A 17466-nucleotide genomic window follows, 5' to 3' on the forward strand; every position below is an offset into this window, starting at 1 on the left:
CTTCCCGACTTGCCTTATTTATTTGTTCGAAGCGTCTCTGAATGTATCCGCCTCGGCCCCACTTCTGCCTTCGCTGCGCGCGCCCCTCGTGTTTCAGGGCTGACTGCCCCCACCCTGACTCCGCATGTTTGCGTCTGTTTCCTCCCTTTCTGGCCCTGTCTTACCCCGTCACCCCGACTCTGGCCACCAACTTTGGGGCCAAAGGGGGGAAGTGTATATAGGAACGCGTTGCGGAGTCCCGCCCCCGTCCCCAGGGGGGAGGGGGCTTGTACATAATGTAACATACAGAGTATAGTGAAGAATTTATTTAAGGCGCCTTGGGGAGGGCTGCACGGCCGGGCTTGTGGTTCCCTGGCGCGGCGGGGACCTCCTGCCGGCTCCACGAGCACTTTCTACTTGTGCATGGGCTTGGTTTCTACGAATTGCCATTAAACATCGCTGCACCAGCCAAGCCTCCGGCCTCTGACTACGGGAGACGAGGGAGGGAGGGGGGCGGGGCCTCAGCCACCGTGAGCTGGAACAGGGCGGGTGTTAGTTTTCCGCCTCCGACGTCTTTCCGGCCTTAAAGGCATTTCGCCCTTCCCTTTAAGACGCACCGCCCCCTCTCAGTCACTCCCAAGATGGCGGACCTACTGGGCTCCATCCTGAGCTCCATGGAGAAGCCACCTAGCCTCGGTGACCAGGAGACTCGGCGCAAGGCCCGAGGTGAGGATCCCAAATTCACAACCGCCTTCCTTCGCCCGGTTCTCAGGAACGCACTTTAACCTCTCTGGACGCTGCCGCCTCCTCAACCTTGAAAGACCCCTCACAGGCCCTTTCAGAGACCCCCCAGAGTCCCTAAAAGGGCTGCCGACCCGCCCGCTCTTCTTAGCGGACGGTGATTGGCTAAGGAAGCCTGGCTCCAGCCTCCTGCCGCCTTCCCTACCTCGGCCTTCCGCAGTCCTTGCATTCAATTAGCTCACGGGCTGGCCCGTCCGCTGTTGGCGTGCTCTGATTGGTAGGCTGCCCCGACCGCACCCAACCCCCTGGTGTTCCTGAGCCCTGCGGCCCGCCCCCGGATTGGAAGTGGGCAGATTCGTCCGCTGGCCCCGCCCTCCACATCTTACCTCCATTCCGATTGGGTGCAGGACGCGTCCATCCGCAATCCTTTTACCTTTATTGGTTATCTCAACTTAAAGGGCTGCCTATTAAGTCTTGTTCGGCCTTCCTCTGTCCCGCCTCACCCTCGGCACTTCCAATTGGTTGCTGGGTCCTTTGGTGCGCTTAAGCCCCGCCCTTTTGACTTAACGTGGTCCCTCCTGAGCCCCCTCCAACCTCCCCTGGGTCTGTAGCCTTAAATTCCCGAGCGGTCGGAGAAGATCGTGTAGCTGATTGGAGGCGTGGGAGTGCCCTGGCTGGATGGCCATAGTTACCGGCCGCTGTTCTCGAGTAACTTCCCCGAGGGCGTGCTCAAGTCGGGCTGCCTGCCGAGGGCGCGGCCAGCGGGGTAGTGCGGGCTTCGCGGCTTCTCCTTAGGCAGCGCGCGAACAAGTCCAGCAGCAGATTGACTGGGGAGGAGCCTGGGTGCATCCCTCGCGGGGACATTCTGGGCATCTGCTCCCCACCCGCTTGAGGTGGGTCAGGCCAAGCTGAATGCCTTGAAAGTGCTCAAGTGCTGCTTAATATCCAACTATCGTTATTTTCTAAGTGGTTACTAGGGCCGGGGGCACTCTGAAGAGCCCACGGTCTGGAGCATTGAGGAAATGATCCCATAGAAGTTTAATGATCAATCTGAACAGTCCTCCGAAGGAAGGAGAGTGGCTACTTGAGCGCCCTAGCCTCGTCTGTAGTAAGCTAAGATCCGAAGAAAGTAAGAGCTGGTGCTAAATGTTACAGGCATAGATGTATGTGAATTTGAAAGATCTGAGGCAGGAAGGAACGTAATGGGAATTGAAATCATTTAATGCCCGCCATTAGACGTCATGGTGGGGTTCACCGGCAGCAGGTCACAGACTAGGCATCTGAAGTTCAGAGTTGAGTCACTTGTCTGAGACTTGTGTATGAGTGGCAAGGTTCCATACCCAGGTGTGCCTTTTAAGCCTATGTTTCTAACCATAATCTTATGGGATCTTCTCAGTGCAAAGGGATGACTCACAATCCAGTTAGAGAGCAGTTAGCTGCCAGGCTGAGTCGTACCCATGGTCAGAGCTCTTAAGGGCAGAGAGATGAGAGCCCCTGAGCTCTCAGACACTGGGTCCCTAAGAATAACTGGATAGGGGCCTCCCCGGTGGCGCAGCGGTTGAGCGCTGGGTTGCGAAGCTGACCGCAGTCTCCGCAGCGCCGGTTCAATCCCCGGCTGCTCCCCGGCCACCAGAGGAGGGTCCCACATGGTGCGCAGACCTCTCCTGCCTCCCGCTGCTCCCCTCAGCAGTGTACTCAGTCCTTCTGCCTGCTCTGCTCCCCGCTCTGGCTCTGGTGAATTCTCTCACCCTCCCGTGCTTCTGACTGTACCCAGTGCTTGTATAAACAAACAAACAAACAAACAAATAAATAAAAATGCCTCTATTAAAAAAATATATATATAAAAAAAAAAAGAATAACTGGATAAACTATGAACCAGAGACTCTCTATGGGGGGTGGGGGGCGGGGAGGGGAGGGATTGGGGTCAAAATAAGGGGGTTGCAATTGTATGGGGAATATAAAAATAAAATTTATTTTAAAAAAAAGTAAAAAAAAAATAAAATGGGTGAAATGAAAAAAAAAAAAAAGAATAACTGGATAGATGATGAACAGGGTCCCTGCCTCCTTAGAAGTTCAGATGGGAGGGGACACAAGTGAAAAATTACATTCTGATAGTTCTCAGGTCATAATGTAGGGGGTGTCTTAACCAAATGTGGTTGGGGCCCAGAGGAAGAAGTGAGAAACTCTGAATCGTCATGGATCTCACAGTTTGCAGGAGGAAAAGCATTCCAAGCAAAAGGAACAACATGTGCAAAGCATGGAGTGATTAGGAAAATGGGAAAAGTTTCATTGCAGCTAGAGGGATTCAGATCCTGGGGAAGAAGTGGACCTTAAGGATATAAAGGATTTAAAATGGCAAAAGCAAGGAGAGGGCATTAAGACCCGAGGTGAGGAGCTTCATTGCAGCTAACCTTGAACACCTATACTCCCAAAGGAGAAGGGTGTCAGATTAGCCACCTCAACTTCATTCTGTCTGTACAAGTGAGAAGTGGGGGCGTTACAAAATATAGGAAGTTAAATAAGTTCCCCTTTCTTCTCTGAGAAAGACAGTGAGGTGATGTCCTGAGACTTAGTCTGTTCTCCTCACATTCCCACGCTCTTAGTATGTTGTGGTCATTAAATAAATGTTTGTTAGTTGTTTTTGCCAGTGGGGTTGGGAAATGGGATATATGATTCTAGTCTTTGTTACTCCCATTAAACTATGAACTCTTGAAGGGCTAAGCTGCGTCAATCATTTTTGTACTCCAGGGCCTAGCACAGTGCCAGGTACAGTAAATATCAGTAAATGCTTGATGAGCAGATTAATCCTATCTTCCTAGCCTGATACCTCCCAGACGACACTAGACCTCTGAAGCCTTATTAAGCTCTCCCCACCCATGCTCTCATCTCTGGCCTCATGTTGTCATTTCTAACCCTCAGAGCAGGCTGCCCGCCTGAAGAAACTACAGGAGCAAGACAAACAACAGAAAGTGGAGTTTCGAAAAAGGGTGAGAACAATTGGAGAGATCAAAGGCACCTTCAGGAAGGATTCAAATAAGCTAGAATTGGAAGTCTGAGGGCAGAGTTTTGTTTTGTTTTAAATATCTCAAGAAAGGTAAAGCCTGGGGCCTTTCCTGGTGGCACAAGGGGTTAAGATGCAGCCTATGAAGCTATCCGCAGCCACTGCAGCACAAGTTCCATCCCCAGCCAGGGAGCTACCCACATGGCGCGGCAGACCTCGCCTGATTCGCCCGCTGCTCCCCTCAGCAGTGTATTTCAGTATATTCGTCTGTTCTGTTACCCACTCTGTCTCTGGTGAATCCTCTCACCCTCTGCACCTCTGGCCTGTACCCCAGTTCTTGTATGCATAAATAAATAAATCTTAAAAAAAAAAAAAAAAAGGTGAAGCCTGGAAGCTAATGGCATAGAGGCTGGGAAATTCAGGGAGGCGAAGACCCATTGACCCAGCTGGGCAGAGGGATATTGGGGAGGAGCCATCATCTCATGTATTCTTCCCTTTTCCCTTTCCCAAGATGGAGAAAGAGGTATCAGATTTCATCCAAGACAGTGGGCAGACCAAGAAAAAGTTTCAGCCAATGAACAAAATAGAGAGGAGCATACTGTGAGTGTCTGGATTGGGGAGGACAAAAAATGGGCCAAGGTGGCATGCAGGGGGAATCCTTAAGAGGAGGGCATGAAGCCCCTCATGGCTCTACATATTCTTTCCCATTCTCCCTCCTTTCCCAGCCACGATGTAGTAGAGGTGGCTGGCCTGACATCCTTCTCCTTTGGGGAAGATGATGACTGTCGCTATGTCATGATCTTCAAAAAGGTGAGAGACCTGCGTTCCTAACTCTTCTCTTTCCTTTTTAGCCTATAGCCCCTGGGGAGAGGAATGAGAGAAAACATGTATCCATTCCCTTCTTCCCCAGGAGTTTGCACCCTCAGATGAAGAGCTGGACTCCTACCGTCGTGGTGAGGAGTGGGACCCCCAGAAGGCTGAGGAGAAACGGAAGCTGAAGGTGAGTTTGCCTGGCAATCCCTATAGCCCAGCACTAGGGAAGCCTTGCACCCCTGAGCACCCGTGCTCCACCTCTGCTCCCCTAGGAACTGGCCCAGCGGCAGGAGGAGGAGGCGGCCCGGCAGGGACCTGTGGTAGTGAGCCCTGCCAGTGACTACAAGGACAAGTACAGCCACCTCATCGGCAAGGGGGCAGCCAAGGATGCGGCCCACATGCTACAGGCCAACAAGACCTACGGCTGTGGTGAGGCCATAGTGGGGGCTGGGGAGGGTGGGGGGAGGAGTACAGGATAGAGGGGAGGGGAGGCCATGGCACAGGATTCCTAGGCCTCCCCACTACCTCCTCTGCCCCCAGTACCTGTGGCCAACAAGAGGGACACACGCTCCATTGAAGAGGCCATGAATGAGATCCGAGCCAAGAAGCGTCTGCGGCAGAGCAGGGAAGAGTTGCCACCTACCTCCTAGGCCTCCCCTCAGCTCCCTTCGACCCTTTGGGGCAGGGCAGGGCAGGGCAGGGGGCAGGGAGGGACAAGGCTGCTGCTATTAGAATCCATCCTGGATCCCCACCTCTGAACCACCTCCCAACAGCTGTCTCTCGGGCTGGGGGAAGGAGGTGTTTGTCACTGTTGGAACTTGTGTGTGCTTGTGTGTGCGTGTGTGTGAGAAAGTGTGAATGCACAGGTGGGTATTTAATCTGTATTAGTCTCCATTCTTCTTGGAATTTTCTTCCCCATGAGGCTGGGGCTACATTCAATAAACACTGTTTGACTCAATGTCTTGGTTTGTTTGAACAGAGAAGGATGGGTCCTGGAGATAAAGAGAAATAATTTTAAGTTGAACAGTATAAATTGTCTATAGATCAAATATGGCCAAATACTGGTACTTTTTATTGGTTGATTGTTTGATTAATTGCTTTTTAACTGAGGTTATATTCAGGTACTCCCATCAGGCATTAACACCACAGTGCACCCCGCACCACTCACTTATATTCCACCACCACAGACCATTGTGCTTCCTTCCCTCTTTGCTCTTACCCCTGCCCCTCCCCCCTTGGCGCTTCAGTTCCATAGTCAGCTATTAAGCATTAGTTTTTAAGCTCGTCTTTATATGACTATTAATTAGATTAGTTACCTTATGTTCCAAATACTGGTACTTTCATAGAGATTTATAAGAGAAAGTATTTTAAGAACACAATCACTGGAGTCAAATGGCTTAGCTTTGTGTAACCCTGGGTATCTTACATTTGTGCCTCTTCACCTGTAAAATGGGGATAGCATTGGTAGCCATCTGCTAGGACTATTTCAAAGATTACACAGGTCTACATATGTTAGATATTTAGGGCAGTTCGGGTCCTCAGAGCTCCATGAAAGTTGCTCTCCTTATTACTCTTGTAGTCTAATCTGTCTGTAGGGGTTGGTGACCCCACAGTCTGGAAGTTGACCCCAGGAGAAAGGAGATCCAAGCAGTCCAAGTCATCTGGTCAGAGGGGTCCTTGGTGGAGACCACTGATGGGGGATGGAGGCAGAATTGGATTAATGGTTGAAGGGCCTCATGGAGGGCAGCAGGTCAGGAGAATTTGGAGGGGGACTGCAGCGGGGCTCATCCTCAGGAAACACTGAGACTTCAACACTGCAGTGCTCTCTGCAGACCTTGTACTTCAACTTGTGGGCACACATGACCAGCATCCCCTCATGGTGATGTCAGACCCATGGCCCCTGACCTACATCCCTCTAGCACTTGTTCCATCAGTGCTTTAGCTTCAGTTCACAGAGGGCACCTGCTTCCCCCAACCTCCTTCCAAAATGTGAACTTTGTTATTCTAGATCCAACCCAACTTCCTCTTTGACCAATCCCCTCACTTCTTTGTCCCAGCAGGTCACATGTCTTTTCTCCCCTGCTGTGCCCACCTCTCTGCCTCTCGTCTTACCAGCCCAGAGACTGGCATCGCCTCCCTTGCACAAAGGAGCACGCCACTGTCATGGTTGGCACCATTGTTTATTTCAGATGGAAGGGCTTAAAGGCCTGTGGGGTCCTGAAGCCTCCAGCTTCTCACTTGGCCTTCGGGTTACGGAATTTGCGTCCAGCAAAGACAGCCTTGTCCCCAAGAGCCTCCTCAATCCTAGAAGGTAGACAAAATCAGAGTTGCCCCCTTCCAGTCCAACAGCCCTCAGCTCCACACCCTCAGGTACTTCACCCACCGTACCTCATGAGTTGGTTATATTTGGCCAGACGCTCTGATCGGCAGGGGGCACCAGTCTTGATCTGAGGAAGGAAGAGGGATTCCAAGGGTTGGATGAGGCTGGAGAGGAGGAACGGGGCCTACCCCTAAGGGAGCAGCCTGTTGTGGCCTTCAGGGACAGGAGACCACAAACCCAAAGAAAATTTAGTTAGACACTGCCAGAGAGGGTCACAAGTACCTGTCCTGTGCAGAGTCCCACCACAAGGTCGGCAATGAAGGTGTCCTCAGTCTCTCCGGATCGGTGGCTCACCATCACCCCCCAGCCATTAGACTGAGCCAGTTTGCAGCTAGGTAGAGAGGACACTCAATAAGGTCTAAAGGGACCTCCTCAGTGGGAGAGCCTGAGGCTGAGTGGAGCTTTTCCCTTCTGTTTGGGGTAGTGGGCACCTTGCAGGGAGAGTTCTTTGGGAAGTAGGAGATGGGGAGATTATCTGATCTCAAATCTGGAATGCTGAGATCTAGGTGGGAAGCAGGGCATAATCTGGGAGAAAGGAATGTCATGGGGTGGGGATGGGGCTCTGCAGAGTCACAACGGCAAAGATCTTGGGGTCAATCGAGGGGTAGTAAAATCTTGAAGTCAGAGGTGGGGGTGGGTTAAGAGTCAGAGAAAAGGCAGATCTAGAATTAGTGAGCAGGACTGCAGCTGGAGCGGGTAAGCTAGGGCATAGTGAGGAGATGGTGAGCCCCTGCACCAGGGGCACTCACGCCTGGATAGACTCAGTCACCGAGCCAATTTGGTTGACCTTCAGCAGCAAGCAGTTGCAAGCCTTCTTCTCAACGGCCTGGGCAATCCTCTTGGGGTTGGTGACTGTGAGGTCATCCCCCACAATCTGGATGTCGACCCCCGAAAGGAATGAGGTCCAGGTGGCCCAGTCATCCTGGTCAAAGGGGTCCTCAATGGAGACCACTGGTGGGGGGTAGGAGCAGAGTCAAGTTAAAGGTCAGAAGGGCCTCATGGAAGGGAAACAGAGCAGAAGCACTTGAATGGAGACCTCAATGGCAGTAAGGGTTGACAGCAATGGAGGCGCTGAATTCAGGGACTGTATTGGGCAGTTCCAGAGACTCAGGCAGGAGTGACAGGACACCTGTGGGGGGTGGGGGTGGGGGTTCTCACCAGGATAGTTCTTGATGAAGCTCTTGTACAATTCTCCCAGCTTCTCCCCAGAGATGTGCCGTGAAGGGTCATCAGGTGATTTAAAGTCAAGATCGTACTTCCCATTTCGAAAGAACTCAGATGCTGCCACGTCCATACCAATCACCACCTTGTCCGGGTACCCAGCCGCCTGGATGGCCGTCTTCAGCAGCTCCAGGGCTGGAAGAGAGGCAAGAGATAATCTGAGGCTCTAGCACACCCTTTCTCTGCATCCCCCTCCTTTGTGGGAACCCCGGGGTTCTGCCCCCAGCTTGCTCAGCACTGACCCTCATTGTTCTCCAGGATGTTGGGTGCGAAACCTCCCTCATCACCCACATTGGTGGCGTCCTTCCCATACTTGGCCTTAATGACCCCCTTGAGGTGGTGGTAGACCTCGGCACCAATGCGCATGGCTTCTTTGAAAGAGCTGGCGCCCACGGGCAGAATCATGAACTCCTGCATGGCCAGCTTGTTACCAGCATGGGAGCCCCCGTTGATCACATTGAAGGCCTGAGACAAGGAGAAGGTGCTCAGATCAGGGCCATGTTGTGAGGGGTCAAAAAAGGATGTGGGGTGGGGACATGGAGTCCTGGTTTCCCTACTTACTAGCTGAGTTGTCTAGGATGTGTAATTTTACACCTCAGAGCCTCTTTTCTCATTTCTATATAAAGGGGATGCTGCCTGCTTACCTGCACGATTTTATGTTGAAAACGAGAGATAAAAATATAAAGTTCTTCTCATGTGCCTGGTATATAACAGCTAACGCTGGCACTAATCACCGCAGGGCAGGCACTGTTCTGACTGCATTACATGTATTCAATCAGCCCATCTCATTCTCAAACAACCTTACTAATCAGGGGAAATTATTATGTCCCACTTTACAGATGAAGAAACTGAGGCATAGAAGGTTAAACAACTTGCTTCAGATCACACAACTAAAGGGCAAAACCAGGATTTGAGGCAAGCAGCAGGTCTCCAGAACTCAGCCTCTTATACAATCTGCCTAGTAAGTAACAATAAATGGTAACATTATTATTGACATTAAATTCAAAAGGTTTCAGTGAAGTGGGAATTTGGTTGAATAAAGATTAAAGAAGATACAAAGAAATGCCAAGATCCTTGCCTCAAAAAAAAAAAAAAAAAAAAAACAAAAAACCCAACTCTGGATCTAACTTGGAGGTTGGGGTACAGAGCAGAAGGAGAGGCTGTTGTTACTGAGCCTGAGAATGGAATGTGAAGGAACAGGGTTTCGTCAAGGGAAAGCAGCAGAGAGGCTTAAGGGAAGGTTTGGATTGTGGGAAAGAGGGAGGGACTGAACCGCAGCAGGAGAGGTTCCATTTCAGGAGTTTCTTTGGAGCTAGGTCTGGAAGGTGGACTTTCCCATGGCTGCTTCTGCACTCCTCACTGGGCAGGGCACCTTTGCCACGGGGAACTGGCAGGGGCAGCTATACTCACAGGGACTGGGAGAACCAGGTCTGGGTTCCCTGCAAGATCTGCGATGTGTCTATAGAGGGGCACCCCCTTCTCGGCTGCTCCAGCCTTGCACACAGCCAGGGAAACGCCCAGGATGGCATTGGCCCCAAACTTGGCTAGAGGAAGCAAGCACACAGAAAGGGTGAGCACTTCTCCCTCAATGTTTGAGGTCAGCTTCATGAACATCCCCACTGGCCACTCTAGGAAGAAGCCAAAACTCCAGACTACTGGGCATTGAGTTTGTTAAAAGATCTTTCCCCAGCAGCCTAAGGTGCTCTGGGAGCCCTCACCCCAGGGGGATGTGTCAGCTTCATATCTGTGTCCACAGCCTGGCCCAGGCCTGGCAGAGGACAGGCATCAGGAAATGCCTGTGGAATGAATAAAAATCCATCCAGCTACAATGTGCCCCAAAATGAGGGACACAGAAATAATCCTAACCAGACCTCAGCCCAGTGGTCCCTCCCCTGCATGCATGCATCTCTTCCCCTAGCCCTAGTACGTCACTCACACTTATTCTCTGTCCCATCCAGCTCAATCATAAATTTGTCAACTTTTTCTTGATCCACAACACTTAGTTTCTGGAAGGACAGATTTGAGGAAGGGAGAGAGTAGAGTTAGGCATGTGTCAAAGACACAGGAAGGCAGGTATTTAGAGGAGAGGCATGGTTGGCTTCTCCTAAGCATGGGTTGCCTGGGGTGAGGCACAGAGGTATGGGGGGGGGGCAGGGGCTCCACTTGCCTTTTCCAGCAGAGCTGGGCCTAGAGTCTTGTTGATGTGTTCCACGGCTTTCAGGACTCCTACAGAGGTCAGAGGAAGGGTCCAGATCCCCAATTCCATAAGATCTCTTCCCAGGCCCCTGTTCCTCAAAACCTTTGGGTTCCAGTCCTCTACCCCACACAGTTGTTGTGTGCCCACATCCTGAAAACACCCCCACCCCCAGATTCCTACAGTATTGGTCTTTCCTCACCTTTCCCCAGGTAGCGAGATTTATCTCCATCTCTTAGTTCAAGAGCTTCATATATCCCAGTGGAAGCTCCGCTGGGCACAGCTGCTCGGAATCGGCCTGGGGCAGGAGGAATTGTTAAATCACCCAGAGTCCTACCCATCCCTCAAGGGCAGAGGTCCCCAGGGGTGAGGAACAATGCAGAGTCTTCTGCTTCTGAGAGTTAGAGACCAGGCTGGCAGATCTCTAACCAGGGTGGGAGGGAAGGAGGGCGGAGAAATCTGGGGAAGGGGATCCCAGAGAAAGGACAAGTTGTGGCACAGAGTTTGGAGACAAAGGGCAGAAGGGGTTGGGGTTTTCTGAAGCAATCGAATTCAATGGGCCTGTACCCTTGGCAGTATATAGGTCCACCTCCACTGTGGGGTTCCCTCTGGAGTCCAGGATTTCCCGGGCCAAGATTTTCTGCATGGCCATGGCTGCATGACAAGGGGTGTGAATGAGTGGGGACAGCTGATCTCATAAGGAACCCCAAATCCCTTGCCCTTTAAGAGTCTTCCCCACCCCAAGAAGGCAGGTGCTGGAGCTAAAAATAGCCCACAAAAAGGTCACAGACCAGAGGCAGGCACAGCCCCCTCCCCCACTCAGAATAGCTCCTATTGCATCCTCCCATCCTCCAGGGGCCTCTTCTTTCTAACTCCAAATTCCACCACTTCCTGAACCCCCATCTCCCACAAAGCTGCATGAATGCCTCTCCCTTCACCCTTCTGGGCAAGCAATCTGTTTTCTATGGCGTCCTAGCTCTCAAATCCTCTCCTGTTACTTTGGTTCTCATTTTCCTGCTCCTCAGTCTTCTCAAAATCCTCAGGGGCCCAAACCCCCTACCTGGCTCCAACTCTGCCAGTTTCAATGCATCTCTGCTTGCCTCTCCTTAGAGCCTCCTCATTTCTCTATTCTTGGGTACCCCCATGCTGCTGCACCAACCCCTCCAGTCTTTCTCAAGCACACCCAGTCCCGGAAGGAAAAAAACATGATGTTTCCCGTACTTTTTTCAAGCCAGCACCACCAGCACCCTTTACCATCCCCATCCTGGCACACTAAAAGATTCACCAGACCTGTGATGTCTTCGCTGGGGGTTTGGGTGAGCTCCGAGTCTAGGTGGCAGCTGGGACAGTGTCAGCTCACCCCCTCGCAGTCTGGGCATTTATCCCCGAGCCACCCTGTCCCCTAGCCAGCCCCGCCTCTTTCCCTCTCTCTATCCTCCCCCCTGCCCTGGCTGGCAGCCAAGTGCCCACTACAGCCTAAAGAAGCCTTTGGCCCTGGCTACCAGCCCTCCTTCCTAAAGGTTAATAACGACTCCTCTTTTCTGTCCCCCCAGTAAAAGGCCCTATTTTAAATTCTAGTCCTGGGGAGGAGTAAAGGAGATTCCAAATTGGGGTGTCTCGCCCCTCCACAGGATTAGATTCCCCTTTTGCAAAGGTTAAAAAAGGAGCTAGCGCCCTTTGGGAAAGGCCAGGGGTAACCCGAGCCCCGTAGGGCTGGAAGGGGACTGGAAGAGGGGCTGCAGGATTGACGTCCACACATGCTCCTCTCACAAGGCGGTGCGGAGGCTGCAACTGCCCTCAGTAGGGGAGGGGGCCGGGGACTCCGGGCAAGCGCTGAAGTCTAAAATTGAACCCCCTACTCAGAAAGCGAGAGGGCCTCACCTCTCAGGGTCCTCATAGCGGCCCTTCTCGGCTCCACCTCACCCTACCCTCTCTGGGCCAGTAAGGGAGGTGGAGGGGGGTGGGAAGACGAATTTAGACGCGCCCTCGGAGTTGGCCCGGCGCCCCGCCGATAGCGCTGGTGCAGCACTTATCGCACTGCGGGGTGCCCATCCGTTAGGAGCCTCTTTTCCAAAGGACTGCGGGCGCCTCGGGGCACGACCCCAGCCCATCACGGAATGATGTGGACTCCGCAATGCAAAAGTGAATGAGGATGGCCTCGCTAGGGGGAAAGGCTGTCCACCCGGCTGCTCTGTAACAGCCGAGCGCCCGGGGCCAGACGGAGGTCCGCCGGGGAAGTGGGTCTCTGCCTTTGGGCACTCGCTCCGCCGCGGCGGGCCTCGGGCAGCGCCGGCCCCGAGTCCGCCGCGGGCCGGGCCGGGAGGGAGGCGCGCCGAGGTCACACGGCCCCTCCTGCCGGCGCCCGAGCGGCCCGCGCCCGGTGACTCACCCCGGCGGCCCGCTCCCTCGCTCCCCCTCCCCGTCTGCCCCGCGGTGCCTGCTCCGCCAGCCCCCACCCAGGAATCCCTACACCTCATCTTCCATCTCCCCTCCCGCCTTATCTCCGGCCTCTCCCTCCAGGGAATTCTCCACCCTGGGGTGGGGGGCGCGGCCGGAGGAGGTCAGGTTATGGCGGGCGGGGAGGCCGCCACGTGCCCGAGTGCGGCCCCGCCCGAGCGAGCCGGTGACTCAGTCGCGGCGGCTGTCGAGGAACACGGGTTCGGGGGGCGTTGGGCGCCCATCGGGCTCAGAGGGGTCCCAGGGAGCCGCGCCCGCTCGGCGGGACGAGGGACCCTTCCCGCCCAGCGCGCGCCCCTCCCCCAGGGACCGGAAGCGGCCAAGCCCCTCGGGGGCGCGAGCGGCGGGAGGGGCGGCCGGTCACCCAAACCCGCGGGGGCGCTGCCCCACCCCCTTCCCAGGTGGCGGCGGCCGAACTGGTCTTGCACGAGTTCTTAGTATCTAAGTTTTACTGAAAAAGAAGGAAAAAAACCCAACGGGCCCAAAGTAAAAGGGACTTTTTCTTTCTTGAAAAAGTTACAAATCTTGAAACTTCTTAGTGTTCTTCCGCATTGGGAAGTAGTCCCGCGCGCCCGGCCCGCGGCCGCCCACGCGCCGTGCCCTCTGCGGAGACTGGCGACGGGCCGCGGCCGGGCTTCGAACTGCTGTCTGGGGACGGGCGGGGCTGAGACGTGGGGGTGAGGCCTTGGGCTGCAGCGAGTCCAACGCGGGGGTCATCCCCGTGAAGTGGGGGTGGGCTCGTGAGGCCGACTTGCGCCGACCCGGCAGGCACCGGGAGAGGCGAGCGTCTCCAGGAGGCGCCTTCCACCCTGGAAGCGGCCTGGGTGTTTATCAAATTCCTCCTTTCTAGAATAAATAAAATCCAAAGTGCAGAAGCGCCAACGCGCACGCCGCGCCCCCGCCCCTTCCGCCCGGCAGGAGACACGTCCCCGGCCCGCCGGCCCCAGCAGGGGGATCCCGAGCGGCGCGGCGGGGCGCGCGCCCGAAGCCGTCCGCCGGCACCAACCGCCCCACGCGCTCTCGCTCCCGGCGCAGGCGCACGCGCCGCCGCCGCCCGCCGCTCCTTCCCTCCCGCGGAGGGGTGGGGGGTGGTTCCGTTTAACCCTGAGTTCCCCGAGCTGTCTTGAATTCGCTCAGCGTGCAGCTTGCCAGTTCTTTCTCTTTTCAGTTTCCTTCCCTCTTCTGGTCCACTTCTTTCCCCTATACCGAAGTCTGGCTTCTATTAAATACGAAGTGGGCGAAGCTTAACCCTAATCTTCTTCTACTCACCCCCCATTCTTTTACGTTGCTTTCCATCGAACTCGGCAAATTTTGCAATGGGGGGAGGGATTTTTAAAAAATTGCATTTGCAAAGTTCGGTATCTGAACAGGCGGGGGGTTGGGGGGAGGGAGGGAATGGCACTGGCCCCGCCCCTACCGCCCTTTGCAAATAAAAATCTAGTGGAAGGGGGGGGGAGGAGCAGGAAGTGGCGGTGCGAGGGCTGCTGCACAGCTAGCAGAGCCGCGGTCCGGACGGCAGCGCGTGCCCCAAGCTCTCCGCCTCCCCCCGCCCGCCAGCCCGAGGCAGCCCGAGCCCAGTCCGCGGCCCCAGCAGCAGCGCCGAGAGCAGCCCTAGTAGCAGCGCCATGGCCGGGTGGAACGCCTATATCGACAACCTCATGGCGGACGGGACCTGTCAGGACGCGGCCATCGTGGGCTATAAGGACTCGCCCTCTGTCTGGGCCTCCGTGCCCGGGAAAACCTTCGGCAACATCACGGTACAGCGAGGCCTGCGCGGTCCGGGTCACTGTCCCGACTTGGACCCTTAGGGAGGGACTTGGGTGGGGGTGGGCGCGGTCTGGGGAGGGCAGCGAAAGGCCGTGACCCGGTCCTTTCCCTGGAAGCTGCGTGAATGGCGGCTGCACGTGAGCGCGTCCCTCCATTGCCCCGTAAGCCCTACGCCCCAGCCGGCGGCTCCCATCCCGCCCGCCGCCCCGCTTTCCGCGACGGGGCGTTACATCCGGGGCACAGGGCGGGGAGGGGCGCGCCGCCCGGTGCGGCGGCCCACTTCCGCCTCCTCCAGGGCGGGGCGGGCACGCGTTGCAATCTCTAGCCGGGATTGTGATTGAGCGGGGACTTGGGGACCCCTGGACCCCCAGCTCCACTTACTCCCTTCATCTCGCGCCCCCTCCACCATTGTTCCCGCTTATGCGGAAGGGAGCCCCAGTCGCGTGGCCTGATCCCATGCCCGTCATCTGTGGATTCCGTGCCCCTCCCAACTCCGTTAGAGAGGGCGAGGCCTCCCCACGCCCCCCCTAAGTCTGTACGTTGGACTCAACATTCCTGAGAGCGATCCCGGAAGTCCCCTCACCCTCCCTTCCCGCCTTCCGGCGGGGCCTGGACCAGTGAACTTTGTGAGAAGTTCTAGGACGGTGTAAATGAAGGAATAAGGGGTGCCCACTGCTGTCCCCATCATCACCTCCCCTGTCCACACTGCCCGGAAGTGGGGAGGGGGAGCGGAAGTTCTAAAGGGGGGAAGGGGGTTTCCGGGCGGGAGGGGACCGGATGTGGGGATTTGGGGTGCAAGGGGGAGGGGGAGAAATGGTCCCGGGGGTATCTAGACTCGAGAGAGCTGGCTTGGTGTGGCAAGCCCTGGCAGCCTTCAGAAGTTTTCTAACTTTCCCTGGAAAGCCCCCAGGGATCTGCTGCTTCATCTTGGGACGTAGATACCTGGACCTAAACTCTAGGTTACTTGGAGACCCAGGCGTCCGGGTTCCTAACAACTCCTGCAGAACCTTTGACCAAATAAGGGCAAAGTTGCTTCTCCTGCCTTGCCCGCCCCCTCCCTTCCCCTCTTCGCTTCTGCTTTTCCTGAAGGAGAGTTCTGAGCATCCAAAGGCTCCCACTCCATTCCATTCTACTCCCCTCTCCTCTCTGACTTTTGACCCCCTCCGTTTTCCTGGGTTTGCGTTCCGTATTAAATGAGATCGAAGTCTCCAGAGGAATATGTAGTTCTTTGCTACTACCATTCTCTGGATTTGAGGAGATCTTTTGGTGCACTAGCTTCTAAGTCGCTCCATTTTCATGGATTATGTACAACGTACATCTCACCTCCTAGGGGTTCTAGATCCCTAAGAAGGGGCGAGTGGGCCCATCCTTGGAGAAGGTGGGAGCCTTGGTATACTAACTTGACTGGTGCTTGGTTTCCCCTTCCAGCCAGCTGAGGTTGGTGTCTTGGTTGGCAAAGACCGGTCAAGTTTTTTCGTGAATGGGCTGACACTTGGGGGCCAGAAATGTTCTGTGATCCGGGACTCACTGCTGCAGGATGGGGAATTTACCATGGATCTTCGCACCAAGAGCACTGGTGGAGCCCCCACCTTCAACATCACTGTCACCATGACTGCCAAGAGTGAGTTTCTGAATCTTACCCTTCCTTTAGCTTCCAAGGTCTACAATTTACCTCCTCAGTAATCTTTTGGGTTCTTTTTCTGTGTGGTTCCCTGAAAGCAAGGGAGTCAGAACAACTTTCTACTCCATTGTCTGCTGGATATTGGTACATTGGACAATCCCTCTAGTTGTCTCAGTTCCTCTTGTAATATAAAGAAGTTGAACTGTATTACTTAAGTTCCTTCCTACCTTGAGTCTTTTCAGATGAGAACTCCTGATTTTCTTTGAAGGAGGTAGACTATTACAAATCTGCAGTAAACTTTTGTCTTTTGGGTGCCTTTGTTAAAAGTTGGAGATAGCAGGCGCATCCACCGCCATTTCTAGTCTAAACAGGAGTCAACAGTCTATGAGTTTTTGACCCCTAAATTTTTAGTGTGTTCCTTTCCAGCCTTTTAAACTTGATTTTTTTTTCCCCCCTCTTGAAAAGCCCTATTGTTTTAGGGTGACTGACAGCCTGCCTGTGTGTGGGGGGTTGGGAGAGATGAGGTTGGGTTACAGCCCCCAGGGCTAGACAGCTGCTGAACAGCTGGCAGGGGGTGGGATTTTGACACCTGGGTCCTAGCCTCCTTTCTCTTTTCTCCAGCGCTAGTCCTGCTGATGGGTAAAGAAGGTGTCCACGGTGGTATGATCAACAAGAAATGTTATGAAATGGCCTCTCACCTGCGGCGTGCCCAGTACTGACCTCGTCTGTCCCTTCCCCTCCACCACTCCCCGCTGCTTTGCACCCCTCCTTCCCATACACACGCCCACCCACCATTTTTATTTTGGGGCCATTGCCCCACACCCCTCATTGCTGCCAAAACCACAAAGGTTGGGGGCTAGGACTATTTGGTCAAGCCTCCCCCTACCCATTCCCTACCTATGTGTGGCTGGAAAAACAATTTTTTTTTGGTTTTCTTTTGTTTTGTTTTGTTTTGTTTTTTTCTGAATAAAAAAAGAGTCTAACAAGTGCTGTGTGGTTTTAGCCTGGCAGTCAGGATGCAGAGTAGTTAAGGAGACTTGTCTTCTTTATACTAGCTTGGGGTTAGGAGCAGGAAGGCTGCACATTTAGGAATTTGAGGTTCTTGGCTCCGTATGCTGGACTAAGCATCTGCTGCAGGTCTACCTGGCTGGGTGGCCTGCCTAGCCCTTCCACAGAGCATTTCTAGCCCTAGATCTTCAGTGCAGTAGCTGAATTGGTAGATAATGGACTAGAGCCACCCAGACCAGAGAATGGGTCCAGGCCTGCGGGCAAGGCAGGGCCAGTTGAGTCAT

The 17466-nt window shown here is 54.3% G+C and overlaps 3 protein-coding genes across 4 annotated transcripts; 2 read left to right on the forward strand and 1 right to left on the reverse strand.

The window, feature by feature from the left end:
* Nucleotides 1–620: 620 nt before the first annotated feature.
* On the forward strand, nucleotides 621–5184 carry SPAG7 (sperm associated antigen 7; the record flags this gene model as incomplete). 2 transcript variants are annotated; one of them, XM_084236440.1, is made up of 7 exons in its annotated part: nucleotides 621–705; nucleotides 3640–3707; nucleotides 4233–4321; nucleotides 4447–4531; nucleotides 4632–4721; nucleotides 4807–4963; nucleotides 5075–5184. In XM_084236440.1, the coding sequence occupies 7 exons, from the start codon at nucleotides 621–623 to the stop codon at nucleotides 5182–5184; spliced, it is 684 nt and encodes a 227-aa protein (XP_084092566.1). The 2 variants fall into 2 exon arrangements, with proteins under 2 accessions (XP_084092566.1, XP_084092567.1); XM_084236441.1 differs by having other exon boundaries at nucleotides 4263–4321.
* Nucleotides 5185–6700: 1516 nt separating this feature from the next.
* Nucleotides 6701–12226, reverse strand: ENO3 (enolase 3; the record flags this gene model as incomplete). The annotated part of the gene is made up of 12 exons (XM_084237016.1): nucleotides 6701–6838; nucleotides 6923–6981; nucleotides 7137–7245; nucleotides 7664–7865; nucleotides 8073–8270; nucleotides 8378–8600; nucleotides 9546–9679; nucleotides 10072–10141; nucleotides 10303–10361; nucleotides 10532–10627; nucleotides 10897–10983; nucleotides 12211–12226. 12 exons carry the CDS (start codon nucleotides 12224–12226, stop codon nucleotides 6769–6771), a joined length of 1323 nt encoding a protein of 440 aa, XP_084093142.1. The 3' UTR covers nucleotides 6701–6768.
* A 2074-nt stretch (nucleotides 12227–14300) lies between these two features.
* Nucleotides 14301–17160, forward strand: PFN1 (profilin 1). Its single transcript, XM_084237528.1, has 3 exons — nucleotides 14301–14543; nucleotides 15982–16174; nucleotides 16796–17160. The coding sequence occupies exons 1-3, from the start codon at nucleotides 14412–14414 to the stop codon at nucleotides 16891–16893; spliced, it is 423 nt and encodes a 140-aa protein (XP_084093654.1). The 5' UTR covers nucleotides 14301–14411; the 3' UTR covers nucleotides 16894–17160.
* Nucleotides 17161–17466: the final 306 nt, after the last annotated feature.

Source organism: Talpa europaea (genome assembly GCF_964194135.1).
Source record: "Talpa europaea genome assembly, chromosome: 7".
NCBI lineage: Eukaryota > Metazoa > Chordata > Mammalia > Eulipotyphla > Talpidae > Talpa > Talpa europaea.

Coding starts and splice junctions, on each gene's coding strand:
- PFN1 (XM_084237528.1), top strand. CDS start 14,412: ATGGCCGGGTGGAACGCCTATATCGACAACCTCATGGCGGACGGGACC. Junction 14,544..15,981: donor AAACCTTCGGCAACATCACG/GTACAGCGAGGC, acceptor TTCCCCTTCCAG/CCAGCTGAGGTTGGTGTCTT. Junction 16,175..16,795: donor TGTCACCATGACTGCCAAGA/GTGAGTTTCTGA, acceptor TCTTTTCTCCAG/CGCTAGTCCTGCTGATGGGT.